This window comes from Vanellus vanellus (assembly GCF_965231255.1).
Source record: "Vanellus vanellus genome assembly, chromosome: 11".
NCBI classification, from domain to species: domain Eukaryota; kingdom Metazoa; phylum Chordata; class Aves; order Charadriiformes; family Charadriidae; genus Vanellus; species Vanellus vanellus.
Window position 1 is genome coordinate 10,036,055 of NC_138916.1, and position 21,125 is coordinate 10,057,179.

Genomic DNA, 21,125 nt, shown 5'->3' on the forward strand with positions numbered 1-21,125 from the left:
GAACATTTATTTTTCTCACAAAGTAGTATTGACAAAGTAGATATCTCTGTACCCAGAGTGAGAAGCTTCTTCAGTGTGTGAGGAGTAGCCTGAAAGAAAGCATGTGTACATTTTCTTTGGAAATCTTAGTAAGTGGACAGTGGGTTGTAATCTTGCAGATAGGTGTCACTCTCTGAATGGCAGGTCGTAAGTTAGACAGGGATAGCTTGTGCATTTATTTTCTTGGTGAAGTCAAAACTCCTCCTCTGACCATACTGTCATTTTATGTGTGAAGATGTCTACTTACCTATCTTTCTGTCTGTATGTTTTATTGCAAACGAGTTAAGACTGGTAGCAGTACAATCATGACACTTGCATCCTAGGGCCACTTCACAGACATTCCTTCTCACTGGAATATATACTGTTTCCTTCTGCAGTAGTTTGAAACTAATGGGAGGGATTGAGTGCTCTTTAGTTTGTACTTCAAACACAGTTTCATTCTAATAGACATTATAAAGGATCTCTTTGTGTTTGAATAGTGTGTTGGCTATGAAAAACTTACTATTTTTTCCTAAAGTTTTCTGCATATAGTCAATAATCTGCTGTATCATTTTTGGAGGCGCTGCTCTGCTAAAGTTGGGAAGAGTGGAAATGTATGTAAATATAAGTACAAACTGTCTAGAATAATTAGATTTAAGAAAGAAGAGGCTTTACTTCTTGAGATTTACTTCTTGACTGGTGGTATTACCTGTCCCAAGTATTTTAAATATAGTGCCTCTTATTTTTTTTTAAAAGCAATTTTAAAGGGAATCATTAGCATTTGTGGCTTATGTTGCAGGTTAAATATGATTTTTTAGGATTCTCAGCTGTTCATCTCAACATGATATTGTGGGCTACAGTGTTTTTTTCCTGAGGTCAAAGTACTTTGTCCATTAGTCATTGGAACGTTACTGCCACCCCCTGGAAGCCAGGAGGCATGATTAGAAAGTCAGATTCCTGATTTTTCTGGGAGAAGGCCAATGCTTTCTTTGTGCTTTCCACCAAGAGGATTCCTTAGCATTCTTTCTCTAATCTAGAGTAGATAACCTGTTTGCTTAAGGGAGGGGAACCAATAAAACATTTTATTGACATCAACCAGGAAACGTTGTATTGTTTCCTATGTACAATTCTATTTAGAGATCAAAGCATTATGACCTGACCTCATCTGTCACTGTATAGATCTACAATAACCCCAATATTTTTCATCTTTTCCATCTCCTCATTTGGTGAATGGAAAAAGCTGTCTCCCTATTTGTCTTTAGCTTGCTCTCAGAAACACAAAGTTTCTATCCCAAATGTCTTGAGCTGTTTTAAATGTCAAATTGTTGCCTTAGCTGTGGTTGTTCAGCATCGACAAGCTCCCCCACTTCTATTAATTCATTTTCACATGTCAGAAATCATAGGTGCCTTGCACTCTCTCACTAGCATACGAAGCTGTGATCAGTTTTTCATCTTCCAGTGTTTTAGTGGGCTTCAGTGTTAATTGACCTTTCTTCTACCTAGTGGATGACTGTTTAAACTGTACATGTGAGCAAGATGATAAAACTGAAACTATCTTATGTTTGTGAGACCGTACTCCCAACAGATAATTTCCTCTTTATAAAAATTTATCCCAAGTGCTTTTATTCCATGTAGCTTTTGGGGAATAAATTGAAGCCTGAAATATCTGCTTTTTGTTTTTAAGAATTGTTGCTTTCTTGAAAACCAAGCTCAAAACTTATCATCTTCAATGTTAAGCTTAAATTCAAAGTCCTGCTGCATCAACCTGCATATCACCAACAACTGGAATTTTAAAATCTTTCTGTAATAGCTTTAAAACTTTTCAAAGATTGCCTATCTTGGATTTGGTAAGGGAACACTAAATCTAGATTTGTTCTGCTGACTTGTTGTAAACCACTGGTAGAATAAAGGGCTTGAGCAGTTTGTGGAGTCCTCAATTATGGTTGTCTTAAAACACATTAAAAAAACCTGTCAAGAAGGACAATGAGATTGCTTATGAGATGGACCAGTGAAGGGACTAGATGACTTTCTGCTATCTCTTCCTGTCTTACAATAACTTGTCACAATTATGTATCTTTCAAACAAAGTGCCAAAATCTGTTGTTGATACTGAAGAAGTCAATAACGTTAAGGTTTGAATGGAGCTGCTGGTACTTCTTAAAAGTTACTATTTTTAATTTATTTTTATGTCAACTCTAATTCAGCAAGATAGAATTTTGCATTTTAAAAGCTGTTTTTCCTTGTCTAAGGAAACTGTAGTTGCTGGCTATACGTATACAGCTAAGGAAGAGTGACATGTTGAGAAATTTCACTTAAATCTTAAGCCTGAGTTACCAAATTATGTCATCTTATCATTTCTTAGAGGTTTCTGTAGTAAAATTGGAAAAACGTTTCAGATCATGGGAGTTGGACTAGATGATCTCTAGAGGTCCCAACTCTGAAAATTCTGTGATTCTGTGATCTATTGGGGAAGATAGCATTGCTTCCTTTTACTAATAGCGGTATCTCTAATTAAGTGGTTGCAATTTGTTGCGTATCATGCTAATGTTACAAACAGTGCTACTAATAAATTTGTTGTTTGGGAGAAAAGGAGCTTTAAGAAATGCACTTTTTACTCTTCGCTCGTATCTTAGGGTGGGTTTTTTGTTGTGTTGTTTTTTTGTGTTTGTCTTTTTTTTTTTTTAATATATTGCTTGAAGTTCAAATGTAAATTTTGAAACTGTGTACAAAAGAATCTTTTATGGTATTTGCCTTTCCTCTTCTCCCTCCATCCCAACCCCCTCCAATATGTAACATTAGAAGTCCAGTTGGTAAAGCATAATGAAATAAATGAACTATTGTATTTGTTGGCTTTTTATGAATAAGCTAGTATTCATTTATTGCTGCATTCTCATCATGGAACTCAGGTAACAGAGGTTAAGTAAGCCCTGGAGTATAATTAGAAAACAAATTTGTTGCTTGCAAACAGCATACTGTGAATTTGATTCTTGGCTCTTTTTTGGGAAGGAGGTATAAATGTTAATTTTACTGCCTTCTAGCTTAAAATACAGTAAAGGTTAAATAAATATGGAGCAGAAAAAAATTTAGTAGTATGACCTATAAAAGTATAAATGGCCTAGTGTTCCCTTCTGTTTGCACTTTTTCAGCAGCACTAAGTAATTTCATGTTAGAGTGGTAGCATTTAGTACTGCATCATATATGGCTTCTGTATTCAAAAGTGCATTCATAGCCAAATGTTTTATTTTTTAAAAAAAATAATAATAATAAAAAAAAAACAACAAAAAACCCACTTAACAGCAAGATTGAAGATTGTCTTTTTTCAAAAGTCCCACTAGGTGCCAGCAAAGGACCTTTTCAGACTATATGAGTCAGTGAAACATTTTGTAGGAATTCTCAATCCCATTACTCTTCTAAGCGTCGATAGTGTATTAACTTCTTGATGTGTTGATAATTTTATTTAAAAAAAAAAGTAATTAGCTGTAAATGTATGAGTTTGTATATAATTATACAGAATAGCTTTCTGCTGTAATTGTGCTTGGTAATCATATTTATCTCTGTGCATACTTATCTCAGTGTTCTAAAGTTTGCATAGCTGGTCATATATTTGCGTGCCATATTGAGCTGTAATGACTGTCTGCTTATTGTGGGCTTCCAGAAAATAAGATGAGGTAGTTCAGTTTGTAAGAAAAGTTTGTTTCTTTCTACCTTTAACAGATGTAATTTGAAAAGGTTAAAATATAAAATAAAAGGTTAACATGGTAGGCTGAAAATAAATGCCAATTTATTAATCAGAATAACTTTTTGTGGTTCTAATTCAGTTGCACCTCACTGAAAATTATGAATTAACTGGCAGGAGAGGCATGTGGAAATCTTTAGAAAGTGTGATTGCTTAACAGCATGTAGATTGCAAGATAATGTGAGATTTCTTTTGAGTTTTGTTTAAATAGTGCAGAAAGACTTTTCTTTTTTTTTTTTTTTTTTTAAGGGTGAGGAGACTTATTTCACTGGTTTATGCATAATTCAGACCTCAGCAGTTTGCTAGCATGGTTACTATTTGGAAATTCAATCCTAGACTTGATACTCAATTATATGGGACTTCATTCCTACCAACTTCCTGTAATTCTAAACCTATGGGTAAAAATATTAGTAGTCATACGCTGCTGAGGAAAGTACGGACACATTGACTCAGCTAGTGCAGCTGCAGTAGGAGTTGCTGTTTTAAACTTGGAAGTACTGGAAGTTTATTATTGTATTAATTTATGCAAATTACAGAAGGTATAATTGAAACAAGGTCAGTAGTGTCTGTCAGTGTTGCAGCTGAGGTCGTTGGAACGTAAGTGCTTTGTAAATGAACGCTTTCTGACTGCAAGCAATCAAAGACGGTTCAGAAGCTGCAGTTCAACGAATGGCTGACTTATTTCAAGAGGTACCGTTTATTTTTTAACACTAGTATCTTGTAGAAATCAGGACAAGGACTGCAACTTTTATGGGCTTTTACTGTTGTGATGTACTAGCTCTAGGTTCTGTGCAGCTGCCTGTAGCATTTCTGCTGAAGGATCTTTGTGGTTTTGATTTGCTAACATGCGTGGAAATGAGAACAAATGGCACGACGGTTAAGACTGCATTTTGCTGCCCAAAGAAGCAACACCGATCCGTTATCGGAAACCTCTGAAGATGTTTTGGACGGTAACAATTGCATGTACTTTAAAAAATCGCAAAATTCTGCACCTAATGTTACACGGATGAAACTGACTCCTAGACAAGTTGCTTATGCACCTGTAATGCAACAAGGAATTAATCAAGAGGAAAATGCAACTGTTTCTTCATTGCAGATAAAAAAGACCACCTCACTGCACATTTCCTTACAGTCTAGAAAGAATAGTGGGTGTTTTCGGACTGGTGATGCTGTAGCTACTGGTGAAGACACTTCATTCATTGGTATTGGGAACGAAGGAAATTGCGGCGCTAGAATTGTGGTTGATCATCGACCTAATGATAGCCTTCTGAGCAGTACTGCTCTGTGCAATGGCAGTCTTAGCAGTATTGCAGCCAGTGACAGCGGATCGTTCAGCAGTGCTGGCAGTGACTATGGATCATGTGCAAGTACCACAAGTGATGGAGGTTCGTATAGTAACAGTGTCATCAGTGACAGTGGTAGTGGCACTCTTTCAACAGGTGATGGTACTTTCTGTAGTAGTGTTGTACATGGTGATTCTTCATACAGAAGCACTGCAAACAAATGTAATCCCTACAGGAGCAACTCATCTCAGGAAACTCTGTGCAGAAGCAATACTACTTTTGACCAAGATGCTTTGTCAGTGAGGAAGAAAACTAAAATTCCACTGCGACGTTGTTCATCACTGGTTATTTTCCCTAGGAGTCCTTCCAGTACTCCTCCAGCTTCTCCTGTAAGCTCAGGTCAATTACCACATAGAGGCGCCTATCAAACATCCCATAAATTAATTATTTCTCCTAGTGAGCTGGCACAAAAAGAAGATCAAACCATTTCCAAGGGATTCCTTTCAACAGCAGTCAATGGACTTCGACTGTCTAAAACAGTTTGCTCTTCTGGCGAAGTCAGAGACATTCGACCGCTTTACTTGAACACATCGTTACAGGACAAAAGTAAAATTTTGAGTAGTTCTGAGCAGGTAACTTGTGAAGAAGTATCTGATGGCTTCTCACGTATTTCAGTTCATCTCACTCAAAGAGCATTTGCGTCGAGCAGTGAAATGGTTAATGGCTGTTGCAGTCCAGAGTTAAATCTGAACTCCAGTGCAAAATACCCTCATTTGAAACTGGCACGTAGCACATCTGCATGTTTACCCTCAAAAATAGATTCAGAATATCAGATTAATATAAATGAACTAGAAAGACCGAACACACAGATGAGCAAAGCCCACCATGTTTTGCAAAGAAGTGTTTCATTGGAAGGATCGTGTCAAAAAGTTTCTTGCTGTTTATCCAGCCTTAAATACAAGTGTCATAGTGCAAGGACGTCTCAGTTGCACATACAGTTCAAACCTGGAAATGAAGGAAAAACAACTAATGTTAAGAAAAGATATGGAACCTCTAAAAGGGAAATGTCTAGCACTTCTTTGTGGAGGCCTCATAAGGTGAGTGTTCTGGTTTATAGAAAAATTTGACATTATTTTACAGCTGAAATTTAACTGGAAAAAAAATAAAATTTACAATCAAGACTTAAACGCAATGATTTTAGAATTTCCTAATGGTGTCAAACTGTAACCATTAGGAAGTCAACTTTTATATTATCTGTAACATTTGGGTATTAAATTTGTTTCTTGGAGTATGGTACATACAGTGGCATAGGTGAATAGGTCTTACAGTGAAATACCTGTATTTAATATATTGTAAACAATAATTTCCTGTTTACATGGACTCAAGGGGATTTTCTTGTCTAGTTATCTAGACGTGGGAATTATTTAAACTTCAGATGAAGTTTTGTAGTTTTAAATACATAACTATTTCTCAGTAAATTAATAGTAATTACTAAAACTGCATATAAAATGGGTAAAAATGAGTGGATTACTGTAGTGTCTTTTAGGTTTATTTCATATAGGCTTTATTTTACAGAACAGTTTGCTGTATGTAGAATTAAGCATAAGTAATATTTGAGCACAGAAACTGTAAATACCATTTGTTTCTGTATACACCCTGAACCACAGGAATTTTCAGTGTTTCCTCTCTTTTTTTTTTTTTCCTTTCTTTTTTTTTCCTTTCAACCACTACTTCAGCCTGAGCAGTACACTGTAACTTAATACTTCTCCCAACAACATTGCCGTTCAAATTATAGTACTTGGGTCTAGAAGGCTTATATTAAATGTATTTTTTTGGTAATGAAGCTCACATCCAACTGAACTGCAGAAGTGTGTTTGCTCTTATTAACTCTTAAGGCATTTTATATTGTTAGTAAGGCATAAACCACGTGAAATGTGGATTTTAAGTTTTGCTTCAATAACATTGTGAAGACTTGAACCATCTGAATATTATATATTAAACTCTGAATGCTGATAAAAGTGCAACAGTTAATGTTTACCTAAGTTGTTTAAAGACCTTATTCTTAATGAATCGACACAATTACCATTTAATTAACATGCTTGTTTAAGCAAAAGGCTTTATGCCAAAGATCTGTAGTTATGACAGTCCCTTTCCAAACTAGTAATATAATTACCTTGGAGGTATTAGACTGTAATTTTCAGTCTGTTGTTGCCCTTAGAGTAGTGCCTGATGATTCTACACTTTTTGACTTTCTTTAGAGTTTTGTATTGCTTTTTGGTTAAAAAGAGCTTGAAGAAAAATGCACTTTCCTTCTTGCAAAACTCTGATCTATGTTTAAGCTTCACTATAAACCTCACAGTGGATCACAGGTAATCACTGTATATTGTTTGGTGATTCCTCATCCTAAAATCAAACTGTAAAGTTGATGGTAAATTCCACAATAAGCACAAACAGATTGTGATGTATTTTAAGCAGTCTGGATCTAGTTATTTTTAAAAAGTTTTTTGTAAAAAGGAAAGCATGTTGAGTCATGCACTTCAAGTACATTTCTTGTCAGTTTGCACTGCTAGCCTCTGTGTTTAATGGCAGTTGATCTGTAAGATGCTTTATATTTTAATACTGAGTGAATTTTAATAAATTCATTTTATATAGATTCCAAGTTCAGGATTAGATTGTTGGCAAATGTTTCCAGAAAACCTCATAGGACACTGGACTGGCTTGTTTCAGTTCCCGGGAGTGGTGTTTACAGTGTATTAACATAAAACTTAAGGAAACTTAACTTTTTAAACCACTTGATAGTATGCTTCTGTAGCAGTTGTGCATTTTTACTGTGTTAATGTGGCAGCGTGTTTTAAGCTTCCTGAATTCTTAAGATTTCATCTTCTGACTAGAAGATGAGAGACAAGTTTAAAAAGAAAAATAATAGGAAAAAAAAAGTCTGAATCACAAACTGTTGTAGTTATCTTGTACTTTTAAAGCATTTGCAAATATTTGATTTGTGCCATGTCTGTCCAAATTAAAAAGATCTCTGACATCAGAAAACTGGACATTAAAGGTTTTATAGCAGTATACTCGTTGCAGATTCCTTTATGCAACAACAGGCACAGGAGCCTTTCAGTCCTGAAATGACCCTTTCAGTCTTTGTGTAAAATCAGTTTTTATAGAATATCCTATAAAACATGTTATAAAAAAAAAAAATAAAAGCTTCCCCTACCAAACCAAGCAAAACCATAGTTGACTTTATAGCAGTTCAGCAATTCACGGGAATAAAATAGATAATTACTATTGTATTTGCTATTACAGTCTTTGTGATAAATATAATAGATTCTATGACAGTCATTTAATTATGTAGTCCAGTTAATTATCATGGTGTATTGTGACTCATTTAAAAATAAACAACTCCCAAAATATTTCTCTTGACTCCAGTTAGTCTGGCCTAGTATATTGATATGCTGAGTCTGGGTTCAAATTTAACAAGTTGATACTGGAGTAGCATTTAGTAATGTCAGCTATCTGTACAGAGCAGTCATGAAATCAAATCAGTGCTTTGGTCAGAGACTCCAGAGTCTGAAGCAGCGAAAGGTCTATGCATTCTTTTCTTGTGTGCCTAGCTACTAGCCTTCAGCCACCTCGTATCAGATTTCCTGCTTTCTATAATCAACAGCTTGTTAAAGGCTGACTTAAAAAAAAAAAAAAAAAATCAAAACACCATTTCTGTGACAACTGGCTTTGGATTATTTTTAATTAAGTTGAAAAATGTGGAATGGTGATGGCCTGCATACCACTGCTGATGTTTACTGGAAACATATTGAATAGGTTCTGCAGCAGATAGTGGAATTTCATTTATGTGAAGCAGGAGGAAGAGGTAGTCCATGGTTGCAGTGTTGAAGGTTGTCCTTGACTTTGTATTTCTGTTTTTAATATTTTTTCAGTGCATCTATCTCTTGCTTAGGGTAGAAATAAATCTGCAACTAAAGCACTTTGGCATCACAGGTGTGAATTGGGAGGGTAGGAGTGAGTAAGGGAACAGTTTACATGTCATCTTGTGTATGTAAACTTTAAGAGGTACAGAGGAAGGCAGAAGCAGTGACTACAATTCCACTTCTTGTAGACCATAAACAAACTTTTTTTTTAAAAAAAAAAAAAAAAAAAGAAGCTGTGTTAATCTCTTCCACAAGTATCATATTATGCTGACATCCCTGTTGACATCAGCCATTTCTTCCCCGTCGGTATCACTGCTGATTAGATAATGTGAGTATAGTAAATGTACTTGCAGATCTGTTTCAGCAACCGTATACCTTTAACTAATTTCTTACACAATTAATGGAATCATTGGGTTACTGTTCCTTTTGTTTACAACTAATTTTACTCGTTTTGGCTCTAGTGAATGAAATACACATTTTGAAGTGGAAAACTTCAGAGGTGGTGTAAAATAACAGAAACATTTTTCTACTGTCAGGTTTGTGTGAAGAAAACCTGTAGTTGGAACTCTCGAACTTTTTTTCACCAAGTTCTGGATCTCTGCCTTTTCTATTTGTAAATGGAGATGCTATTTGAATCTTTTAGTAGTGAATTTAAATTTTGGACAAACAGTAGTTTGAGGGGCATGTATGTGAGGAGTCTCTCTTCACTAACTTCCCAGCTGATCTGAACATGCTGAGGGGACCAGAACCTGTGCCTGAAAGATCTTGATTCCCTTGATAAATGCTGCACTACAAGTTAGCGCTGAGTAGTCCGAGGTTGTCTTCTCTCTTGCATCCTCTTTAAGTATAGAGCTTCTGTCTTAGCAAAACTCCTTCACAGAAGATAATGGTCCAACTTGGGAGAAGCGCCAAGAGAAAAGTAAGACAACTGAGGCTTACCTCCAGCCATCTCCATCTTTTTGTATTGAGCAAAGGGGCTGCACAGGTATCAGTTTCCCAAATCTGTGCAGGGAAGCGAAGTGGAAAAGAGACAGGTGAAACAAAAGATTATAGAGGAAATACAAGGGAAAGTACAAATTAACATATCCTTCTGCTATTATGCTATGATAACCTCATTGCCTAATAATTTTCATATTGTTCAGTATTGCATATCTTGAAGGATCATGTCACAGGACTGTCCATCATACATCGCTCTGTTGTGGTGTATCAGCTCAGTCAAGGAGAACTGGGGTTGAAAGGAAAGTGGTGTGTTTCTAACTACATTAGACTTAAATCACATAATATGATTTATGTTGTCTCTCAGACAAATTTTAGAAGTTGAAGTATACATCAGAGCATTAAAGGGAAGACAGTGGAAACTGTTAATCACAATTTACAATTTATAATTAGTTGTAGGTGATCTACTTTTATCCTTTATATAACAATGACTTATCATGCTTTGATAATTTGTACTGATTTATTCTGTTTTCTATCTTGCTTAAATGTAGAGTTTTGTTACAGCTTCTTTCCATCTTTCTTCATGCCTTTAGCTTTTGATGAGCAATCTTCTTCAGGGGTAAAAAAGATTACACACACAGGATGCGATAAATCTTACAGCCAAGACCAGCTTTGAACGGTTGCTATGTGGAAGCATTAGCAAAGGAAACGATCAATTAATATTATTTAATATCAGCTCCATCCCTAAAATTTTCCTTTGTCAGTTTTAGCAAGTTGTATTTGGTAACAGTGAACTACATGTAACTTTCAGAATATGATCATGCTGTAAGGAACAGTGTCTGGGCTGTAGCAGACTACTTGAATAACACTGTATATCAAAGCTCTAGCACTTTGTAGTCACCAGCAGACACTATATATACATGTTAGAGGAGTTTTATTTGATTGTGCTCTGCACAAATTATGACTAACCTTATTCTGTTTATAGACTGCAGCTGAAGTGAGTTTGGGTAGGTTTCTCATGCCAACAAAAGAGGAAACTAAAACTGCAAAACCACGCAAAGCAGAGCTCCTGAAACAGCTTATACAAATATTTAATTATCCAGCCTTCGTGTTGATTCATGTCCTTTTAATCTACCATGAGAGAGTGGGAAGCATTGATGGTGTGGCTTCTTTAATATAGCCACAAGCTATAGTTATTCTGTCTGCTAAGGCTTAGTATACATTTAAGAATGTGTTAAAGTAAAACCTGTTCCCAAAGCAAGATAGAGACATTGTTCCCTTTGTTCCTGACTAGCCAAGTAACTTGCAGGCTTTCAGATCATGATCAGTACTATATTGTATTTTTTTTTAGTGCTACATTCTTTTTGCTTTCTGTGAGAACTTAGATCAACACTTTGGGTTAAACAAACATGTTTCTTGGAAAATGTTAGGTGATGTAGAAATCATAGTTTTTCTAAGCATTATAGCATAAGACAGAAGGCTGTAACAAAACTAATAGTACCTTCAGGTATTCTCCCAAGAAAAGTTCAGCTTTAAAATTGTTGAAATACTAACTATAATGAATAATCTTTTGATCTATTAGATTCTCTTACTGAAGGAGCATGGTAAGTAGTATGCCATTATTTTAAAATGACCAAAAGGGAAACTACAGGCTACTGCAATGGGCCAGTCTAGAAGAAAGAGTATGTGGAATAGAATTAGTAGACATATGACGTGTTTTGTGTTTACAAGGAGGGAGAATGAGCACTGCTTTCATAAATTAAGTTTTGTCTTACAAATCAAACTAATCAATGACGTGCAAAGATGGGTGAAGTGATTAATGCAGGACACTGAGCTTTTCAAAATATTTGACAAGAACCCTTATTAGAAGTTCTGAAAAATACCCTCAAGACATAAGTGCAGAAAAAACTTCCTCGTTGATGGCAACTAATTAAAAGATAAGAAACAAAAGTGAGAATTAAATTGTTGTCTCTGAAGTTGCAGAAAATCTCATGGTAGTGAGTGACTAGGCAGTAGAATGGACAATTTGAAAATCAATGTTGATAAGTGCCAACACTGCAAACAAAGGAAAACCAGCTACTGATGCGTGTGTGGTAAGAGTGTCCCATGCTGGTCAGGTAATAGTTCACGTCATGGTGAGTGACTTGCTGAAAATGTCAGCTCAGATCTTGTTGACAGATGAAAGGTAAATAGAAGGTTAGGATTTATTAGGAAAGGAATAAACTAACAAAATTTAAAACACCATTATGGAGTTGTACAAATCCACATATGTGCATGGTATGCATATTTCTGGTCATCATTTTTCAGGCAGCATGTGTAAAGGAACTAGAAAAATACCAAGAAGGGTCACAAGATTGGGATAAGTTTTGTGTGAGGAGACACTAAGTAGACCAAGGGCTTTTCCGCTTTGGGGGGGGAAAAAAGTGGTATAAAGAGAGTTTTATAAAACTATAGTTCAGGGGAGGTGAATTTAAACAGAGAGTCCACTCTTACAAAACAAATACATTCTCTTATGTGTTGCTGAGATCACTGTTACAAGATGTTGTGCATACCAAAAAAAGAAATGGATTTCAAGAAGAGGTTAGATAAGTTGAAGAAAGGTCTGCCAAAGGGTATTACGTTCTCAATATGTATTTTAACATCAGGATAAAAAAAGTCCATAACCATTTATTCATTAGAAACTGGGCGATATATCAGCGGAAGTACTATTCTTAACTGCTGCTTTTACTTCCTTAAGCGTCTGCTCTTGGCCACTCTAGGGGAAGGATACAAGGCTATGCAGAGTGTTAATCTGACTGCTGGGCTCTTTGGTGTCTGCTCAGTCCTTGCAGCCACTCAGGATCAAGTGGTAGAAATGCTCTTCCAAATTCTCCCCTCGCACTGGGCTGAGAGTGTTCTTCTGTGTTCCAACATGTGTTTTCTCATCTTCCAGAGGTGGATGAATTTCACAGATTGAGCAACAAAGCAAAACTGACTGTGCTTTTCAGGCGAGTAATTTGCGTATGGTTGACTTTCACCCTTGTCTGAAGGGGACTGCCCTGCATTTCTGTTAAGAGTCTCTGTTTCAAGTGAACTTTCTTCCTCACTCTCTGTGATGAGCAGGACATGCTGATTTGGGAATGCAGCCAGCAAAATGTTTGTAGCTTATTTCAGTGTTAGTTTGTGGATCTATAAGCATCTCTGTTTCAAGAGAGTATATAACTTTTTTTTTTTTTTTTTTTTCTGTTGTGGCAGTTTATGGTAAATTGAAAAGACTACAGATAGATGCTGAGACATTGAGACATTGGGCTGCTTTCAGCTATATCAACTGGAAAATAAGCAAACAGAGTTTAAGAAGGACATCAGCAAGTTCCTGGCTGAAACTACATACAAACTTGAATTGGAGTCATTGAAGTTAGGGCGTATTAAAATGCAAATGGGACACTCTAGCTAGAACGGGATTCTTTTACATGTAGATGATTTCCCTGGCAATCCGATTTTCCTACCATAAGGGAGAAGACCTTGTTCACTAATGTGAAAGCATAAGGGCCTTTTGAAGGAAAAGGTTTCCAGAATTTATTATGAACATTGTTTATTTTTTAATAGAGTTTCTACCTTAGCCATTTGTAGTAATCATCGTCTCTAGTAAGTTTGATTTAGGACACATATTTAGCTTATAAAGAATAAATCTAAAGTGGTTAATATCTGGCAAACTGCAGGCTGTTAAACCCACGTCTAATGTGGGAAGTGTAGTGTAACTTTACTAAGAAATGTTGTTGAGCTTATCTGAAATAAATTGTACTACTGCTTTTGTTGTAAAAGTAATTGTGGGTGGATTATTTGTATTGTAGTTGCCTTGTGTCATAGAGGTTGAGGCATCCAAGGTCAGTTCATGCAGACTGGTTTCGGACAGATAGGGTTTATAACTTGAGCATAGCACAGCTTGAGACAAATCAGTAAGTTCTGCTGTAGCCAGGTCATCTGTCTGCATTTAGGATAGGCGGCAGTAGCTGGCTTCAGGCTTGAAGCTGGGAGAGGTCAGTAGGTAGGGCTTGGGGCTGCTGTCAGACCAGCAGTGGCTGAGGACTAATGCAGAGCGCAGAAGAGCATGGAAAACAGCAGTGGCTGGCAGCAGCTGCTGGCTGTGCACTGGTGCAAAGGCATAGGGAATTCCTCAGTTCGTGTTAATGTTGAATTTGCATCAAGAGTAGCTGAGAACAGTAGATGTGAGAATGTCTTTGAAAACTGCTGGACGTAACTGCTGGAGTAGGCTGAGGCCATTCAGCCTGCATCCAACCCTGCTGTAGGTCTGCAGTCACAGAAGTTTCTTAGAAGGGGTCACTTACTTGTACAGGTTGGGCTGACTGGTCAAGACTATATTTAGGGCTGGAAAAAAGCAGCTTCCAGGCTCAACCTGATTTTGTGCATCTGTGCTGGGCCTAATGAACTTCCCAGTGAGACTGTTATGCAGACAGAGATACTCCAGTTGCCTGTCTACCTTTTGGAGGCAAATCGTTTGTCTTTTCTTCCCTCTTGGTCTGAGTAACAAAAAGTGGACTGTGCATTGAGTCCTTTGGCTGAGTGCATTAATTAGCCAGTGTGGTTAACATCTGTCGTATCTGGTTTATATTTGCTCATTTCAGGGAGCAAATTACACCTGCAGTTTAATGTTTGATAGGGTTTTAAGCTTTATAGTGTTAATTGGTGAAGGTAAAAGTACACCTGGAGTTGTCACTACAGGAGTTTGTTTTTCAAACTTTATTTGAAGTCTTAAGATTTGACACAAAAGCTTCCACAAATAGATGCAAAAGATCTTTGTTTTTATAATACTATGAAGTTAACTGATTTGGTCAGGAATGGCTTGTGGAATTAATAACTAAATATTTGGTACTGTTTTCTGAAATAGGTTTTTTTGAGTGTTGGCTGGTTTGACACAGGCCAAATCTGGATTGGCTCTTGACTTTTAATAAATTAATTCCTGCTTTTTATATGGTAGCTTGTTTGGCACGTCAGTCCATAAAACTAAAGGAACTCAAATTCCTGATGAATAAAATATATACACTACAAACTTTTGACTTGTTCTGCGTTTATGTTGTGCCTAAGTATGCTTTGCTTATGTTAGATGACTTCTTGTCTTCCTGTGACCTACGTGAAAATGAATTCTCATATGCAAAAAAAAAAGTGATCATAAATCGCTTTCTTAATGAACTTTGAAGTATGAGTTCTCAAAGTAGCAAACACTGAGTGAAGTAATATATGAATGTTGTATAAAATTACTGTAGACTAAATATGAACTTTCAAGGAAGCTATCTATAAAATATCTATATAAAAATGTAAGTTATAAATGGAGAAACAGATGACACTTTTGCTCTTGTCTTTTAGAGAAGCAGTTCTCTGAAAATATCTTTGGAAGCGAGGGAGAATTAGTGAAAATAACTTCAGTGTCATTGCTAAATGCTGTCTGTTAAACAGATGGTAAAACTGCTGAGGCATGCTATGCTGACACCTTGCTGTTGAAGCAGCCAGCAGGGCTGGAAGTCCTGCAGAAACATACATTGCGTAATAACCATTGATTTGACAGTATGTATTTTCTCTATTTTGAAAATGCTGATAGGTTCTTAGGTCTCAGTATCATAGATAGTTGAACATAGATGCCAACTAAAAAGAAATGCTTACATGTCATTAAAAAAAACCCTCCTCACTATCTGCCTCTCCCCTTAAAAATACAGGAGGCTGGGACTTTAGTGAAATCTATGCAACAAAGTATTTATTACTTTTCAAGGTAGAGAAACTGTTACTTTTAGAATCCCTGAATTTATTAAGACCTTAACATGATCATTGAATTTTGCTTTTTTGAAACTATTTTTTTTCCCATGATGAATAGCATATGTTGGCAGTATTTTATGGAAGAAAAAAAGCTCACTTTTCTCAATTTAGAGTTCAAGAGAACCAAATAATATACTCAGCGCAGTATGAAAAGAAAAATACTTGAAGTTGCTAGTGTAGCTCAGGAAAGTTTTTTTTTTTTTTTTTCATTCTCATCAAGCTTGTAACTAATGTTGATGTTTGGGTGTTTAAGCAAGAAGAATGTTGGTTTTATAAGGGATCTATTGAGCTCTTGTTTTCTTAAGCAGCCATAGTCCAGATCACTGTTTGTTTTTTCAATTTGAATTGATACTTTATATTCCCTCCAATAAAAGCTGCATGCTTTCTCATTTTGCCATACAGATGTAGATTTCTGTGTGAAGACCGACATAGGCATAACTAGCTGTCTGTTTAGTCAGAAAAAGACTGGGAATATACCTAGGTTCTAATTCATGCAGCAACACCAACAAAAATTAGTCACAAAAGTTGGTAGAGAAAATACTTGTTATTTCAACACTCTGGTCTTACACAAGAGCTGTTTCAAAAGGCACTGTGGTGAATCCAGCAATTAAGGCAGGCATTAAATTCAGTTAACTGTCTTCAAACCTGATAAATTACGGGTAATGTTCTCAGTACTGCTCTTAAGTGTGTGACTCAAATAAGCTTGTCTGTTTAAAATCTACTTCTATCCAGTTTCTAATGGGAATTGCAGGGAAAAAAATCCAAAATCTTAACTGTTAAGGCTGATTAAGTATATATCATAAAATAGATTAAAATACGTTTTGGACTGGATTACTTTCTTTCAGTGCTGTTTGTCTTTGAGCACTCACTTTGGCATTTCACTAGAGTTCTTTAAATGTATTGTATAAAGCAGCTGTCTGTCTTCACATGTTTTTAATAACTTTCTATAGACTAAACCAATGAATCAGTAAAATAAAGGGCCTCTTTGTTAGTGTACTGTATCATTAATTGAGGTTTATGCACTTACGGTTTGGCAAGCAGAAAGTTTGAGTTCTCTGGTTGTTAAGAAATTAGAAGTTGACAAGAACAACTGACCCACTTGTCTGTGTTGCAAAAGCTGGGATGCCTGCTCTCATGAAACAGAGATCCAAACAGTTTCAACTCCATTGGCATTTAATTGTTAATGTGTGCGATGTCTGTTTCAAAGCTTCTTTGGCATTTCTTTGAAGGCAGTTAGTCAGCTTGTCATAGTGAGGCACATTGCTAAAGAGCATTCCTGCTATCTGATCTATGTATTAGTTCTTTGGAGGTCAACAAAAATCTCCACTGGAGGATTTTACTCTCTGGCTGGAGGAGAAAGTACTGTTAAAGGTTGGTTATCGAGGCTAGCTCTGCTAAAAATAGCAGGAGAGACAGCAGAATAGTAAAGTGAATAACAGAAGCCTGTGCTAAAATAATGCTGGTAACAAACACAATGTTCTGAGGTTTTCTGAAATACAGCAGACTTTTGTCCCACATTCCAGTAATTTATTTGAAAGGCATGTTCCACTTGAGGATTGCCAAGTACTTTACAAATACTAAGCCTTTTAACATGTCTAAGGTATGTGCCGTGCCATTTTAAAAAGAACCTCATAGGCAAAAATGATAGCTATATTTTTCCAGAAGCTTGTGGTCTATAATAATGCAGAAAGTTTTCCTTCAGTAGTTCAGGGAAGCTTCAGACTCTTTGGGTATGAAAACCGATTGTAGATTTCTATCTCAAATGAGTTTCTGGACTAAAAAGGTAGGAGTGGTGTTTTTATTTCGGCTCCCTGCTCCCTTCTCCCTCCCCCTTCAAGTCTGAACATAAGACTTACGTACTACAACTCAATTCAAAGTGAATGCATCTCTAGATTTCTAGCGTGTTATCATCTATGACAAGCTCTGCAATCTAGTTGTGCTTTTTGGAGGTGTAAAAATTAGAGCTTATGCAAATGATGTGAGGCACTGGTTTTCCATATACATGGATGATTTAAAGATGAAATGGACAAACTTAGGACAACAGAGCTAAAGGAAAAAAGGTACCAGAATTATTAAGGGAGAAAGAACTACTTCAAGAAATACCTATAGCCTTTAATGTCAGAGCTGTTTGAATGGAGAATGCCATCAATGGGACAAACAATGAGTAGAATTGGACTGGAGTTTTAATTCTGTAAAACATTGGCATTGAAAATTAAAAATATAGTTGTGCTAGAAAAAAGGTGAAACATGTGGCTTTACCCTGAGGTGAAGGGAGTAGATGTCAGCAAGATGCAGAGCCTCATAGTGGAAAGCTTTATGGAAGGAGGCTGTCAGAATCCTTCGGTGATGAGTTTGAATACAAGCTTGTGGTACACCAACAGATTTAGGAAAGACTATGCACCGAATCTTTTCTTAGCTTGAAAAATCAGGAAGACTAGAAATCCAGAGGCTGCACAGGCTATGCTTTTGAAGGCTTTCACAGTTCCTTACTCTGTCTATGCAAAAAACCATAGTCTTGTCATAGTGTAGATTTTGAAAAATGCCATAGGCTTATACATACCTTTTAAAAATTTCATGCCCTCTTGATTTTAGCACACAGGCAGTGATATGTCTTTATGTTAAATGACCCGTATAATACATTTTCCTGCTTTTGTGGAGGTTTGCAAAGGCTTTCAAATCACAAATGAACCTGAAACAACTCAGCATATGGTCCAGTAATCCAGTTAGAAGTCAAGTAAAGTACTTTGACTGTTGGTGGTGATTATGGGCACATACTGAAATTAGCTACGTAAGTGTCTAAAATCTTAATTTCTTTGGCAGGCAAAAATCAATGATCAAAAGTAAACTGTACAATGATCCCATGTATTGTCAGTCCCTTCCCTGCTACTACAGCATAGGCTGGAGGGAATCAGGCTGCAAAGTTGCCGCAGCAACTGCTGTAGTTGCAAAGTTGCTGCTGTAGTCTGGTTGTAATCAGACAGCCCAGACATCCAAGTCAGAGCAGAATCTTTCCGATTTTAGTTGTTAAAACTGAACTCCACAATGTGTGTAGGCAAATGGTATTTTTTCATAGATGTGATGAATTCCAGCACGCTTTCAAATGTCAACAAGAATGTTGGGTGGGGGTAGGGGAGATGCCAAGCTCCTGCTGCCAGGCTTGGGACCGCTGGAATTGCTGGAACTTCTGAAGCACTTATCACACATTAAACTTATTTTTGCTTTGTCTTATTTTTGACAGTAGCTGTATTATTTTGAAAATTAAAAAATGTTTATATGTGCCTGTTTTAAACAGCTGCCTAGGCTTATAGAAATTGTCAGGCGCTCCTAGGAGGAAGGTCTTTAGCTCTGTGGTAATCTGTGGTAATCTGTGATAAATGTTCAGTTGCTTAAGCATATGCCAAGGCAATTATTTTACTGAAACAGCCAAGGGAAAAAAGTGTCTCTACTCTTTGCCTTTTAGGATGATATTTCTACTGGAGATGCTGATAGTCTCAGTCCTGATGCTGAACAGCTCTCTCCTGTTTGATTAGCATTAGTCTATATGACTTAAAAAACAATCTAAACCTCCACCCCAGCTCCCTCAAACCTCATTTATTTTGAAGAAGGCAGAACTGTCCAAGGCTCTGAATGTTGGGTCAATCAGAACTCATTCTGTGCAGAACTAGTTTTATTGTCGATAATTTAAGAGTGTCTTTAAATTCTTAGAAAGCATTACTCTGCTATCAGGGCTTTAGAACCATGTTTTTAAAACACTTTGCAACTTTAAACTTTCTGTGTTTTGTTTGTTTTATTTTCCATAGACTCGAGATGATTTTCTTGGGCAAGTGGATATTCCTCTTTATCAGTTACCGGTTTGTATTTTTTGTTTGTTTTTGTTTTAAGACTGTGAAAGGGAAAAATGATTCTGTATGCAAATGTATCAGTCATCTAAGAAAGTTAACTGTGCTAAGTGATTAAGTTTTCCTGCTCTGTGGTTTTTGTCATTTGGTTTTCTTTTATGGATTTTTAGTGCTGATATTTACCAAAAAATGCAGGTTACCTTGTGTTTAGATATTGGTTTCTGCTGCTACCAGAGTTAGGATTGCTTTTAGCGTTTTCAAGAATAAAAATGCAAGGTTTGAAACAGTCTTAAAGACAAGGAGAGATTGTAATTATTGTCATATTTCTTAAAATATATTCTTTAAAGTCTACAAATTTACTTTCAATATTCCTTATTCCCATAAACAGATGAAGAAGAGGGTAAGTGGGAAATAGAGCTAGTGTTGTTTTGTACTTTTTCTTTTTGTTTTTGTTTTTCTTTTGTTGTATTCCTCCTAGTTTTAAAGAAAGGTCAGCAAGAACATTGAAATAAGTAAGTCTTTTACTTTTCTTCTGAGATCTCAAAACATTAGTGAACACTAACAGATTTATCAGCAACTGTTTTAAAGACAGGATAACACCTGTGACAAAACAGAGCAGTGGTTCTTTCACTCCAGAAATAACTGTGTCAGGAGCAGTTACAGATATGTCCTGTTTCTCACTGTACCTGGGATGCGAGATCCTGCTAATTGTTCTCCCTCAGTGAGGTGGGTCAAAAGACTGGCCATAATCTCTCTCTGTGTTTGCACTTCCCACTAATAAGATGGACAGCAATACTGGTGCATTTCCTAGGGAGATATTGGTGCATTTCCTTTTTTGTTTTTTTTTTTTTTTTGTCATGAACGAATTTATAGAGCTTCACTTGAGTATTTTCATGGCTATTTTCTTACCTTCCTCAAATAGCAAGTTTTCCCTGTTTCCTCTTTGTTTCCATCTTCCTGGTTCCTTGTTCTTAATTACTTGGTCTTGCCAGCTAAATCCATTGTACTTTATTGGCCCAAATACAGGTGGATTTTTTGAAAATCTTTCATTTATATAAGTAAATATATCTTGGATAAATAAAATCAGTTTATAAATTCTTTATTACATGCAGTTTTGGTTTTGCTTGTTACTATGCAACTGCAGAGAGTTCATAACTAAAGAGAGTTGGTAATCAGGGACATGTAAAAAGGGCAAATCATCTGCAAGGTAAGATAGTTGGCAGTTATGAATTTTCTCTTTCCAAAACCAAAATGTATTAATCCAAGCGTAATCTAGCATTGAATCTAAGGCAACTCTTGTTTTTGGAAAGTCAGAAAAATAATTTTAAAACTTAGATTAACAAGATAATCTTTCTCTTTTGCTGTCCTCTGTGATGTATTTCCACAGTGTCTTAGTGTGTGTGTTGGTAGAAATAATGTAATGATGAAGGCGGGGGGACAAAGAAACCCCCAAACCAAAACCCAAGCTTAATTCCATCTTGGTTTCAAAGAAGTATTTACCTTAGTTACAAGACAATTCATTTTATAAGTATAGAACCTGATCTTGCAGGTAACACCAGTGTAACACATACATCATTACAGGATTG

General features: G+C 36.3%; 1 protein-coding gene across 2 annotated transcripts in view; it reads left to right on the plus strand.

Annotated features, from left to right (window-relative positions):
- The window catches only part of NEDD4 (NEDD4 E3 ubiquitin protein ligase), a 57,488-nt gene that overhangs the window by 13,637 nt on the left and 22,726 nt on the right, over positions 1-21,125 (plus strand). Inside the window, exons 1-2 of one of the 2 annotated variants that reach the window (XM_082489031.1) lie at positions 4,589-6,133; positions 19,501-19,551. In XM_082489031.1, coding sequence (XP_082345157.1) covers positions 4,619-6,133; positions 19,501-19,551 — 1,566 coding nt within the window. In that variant the 5' untranslated portion in view covers positions 4,589-4,618. Of the gene's footprint in view, positions 1-4,588; positions 6,134-19,500; positions 19,552-21,125 lie in introns of those variants that run through there. The other variant, XM_082489032.1, reaches the window with a different exon arrangement.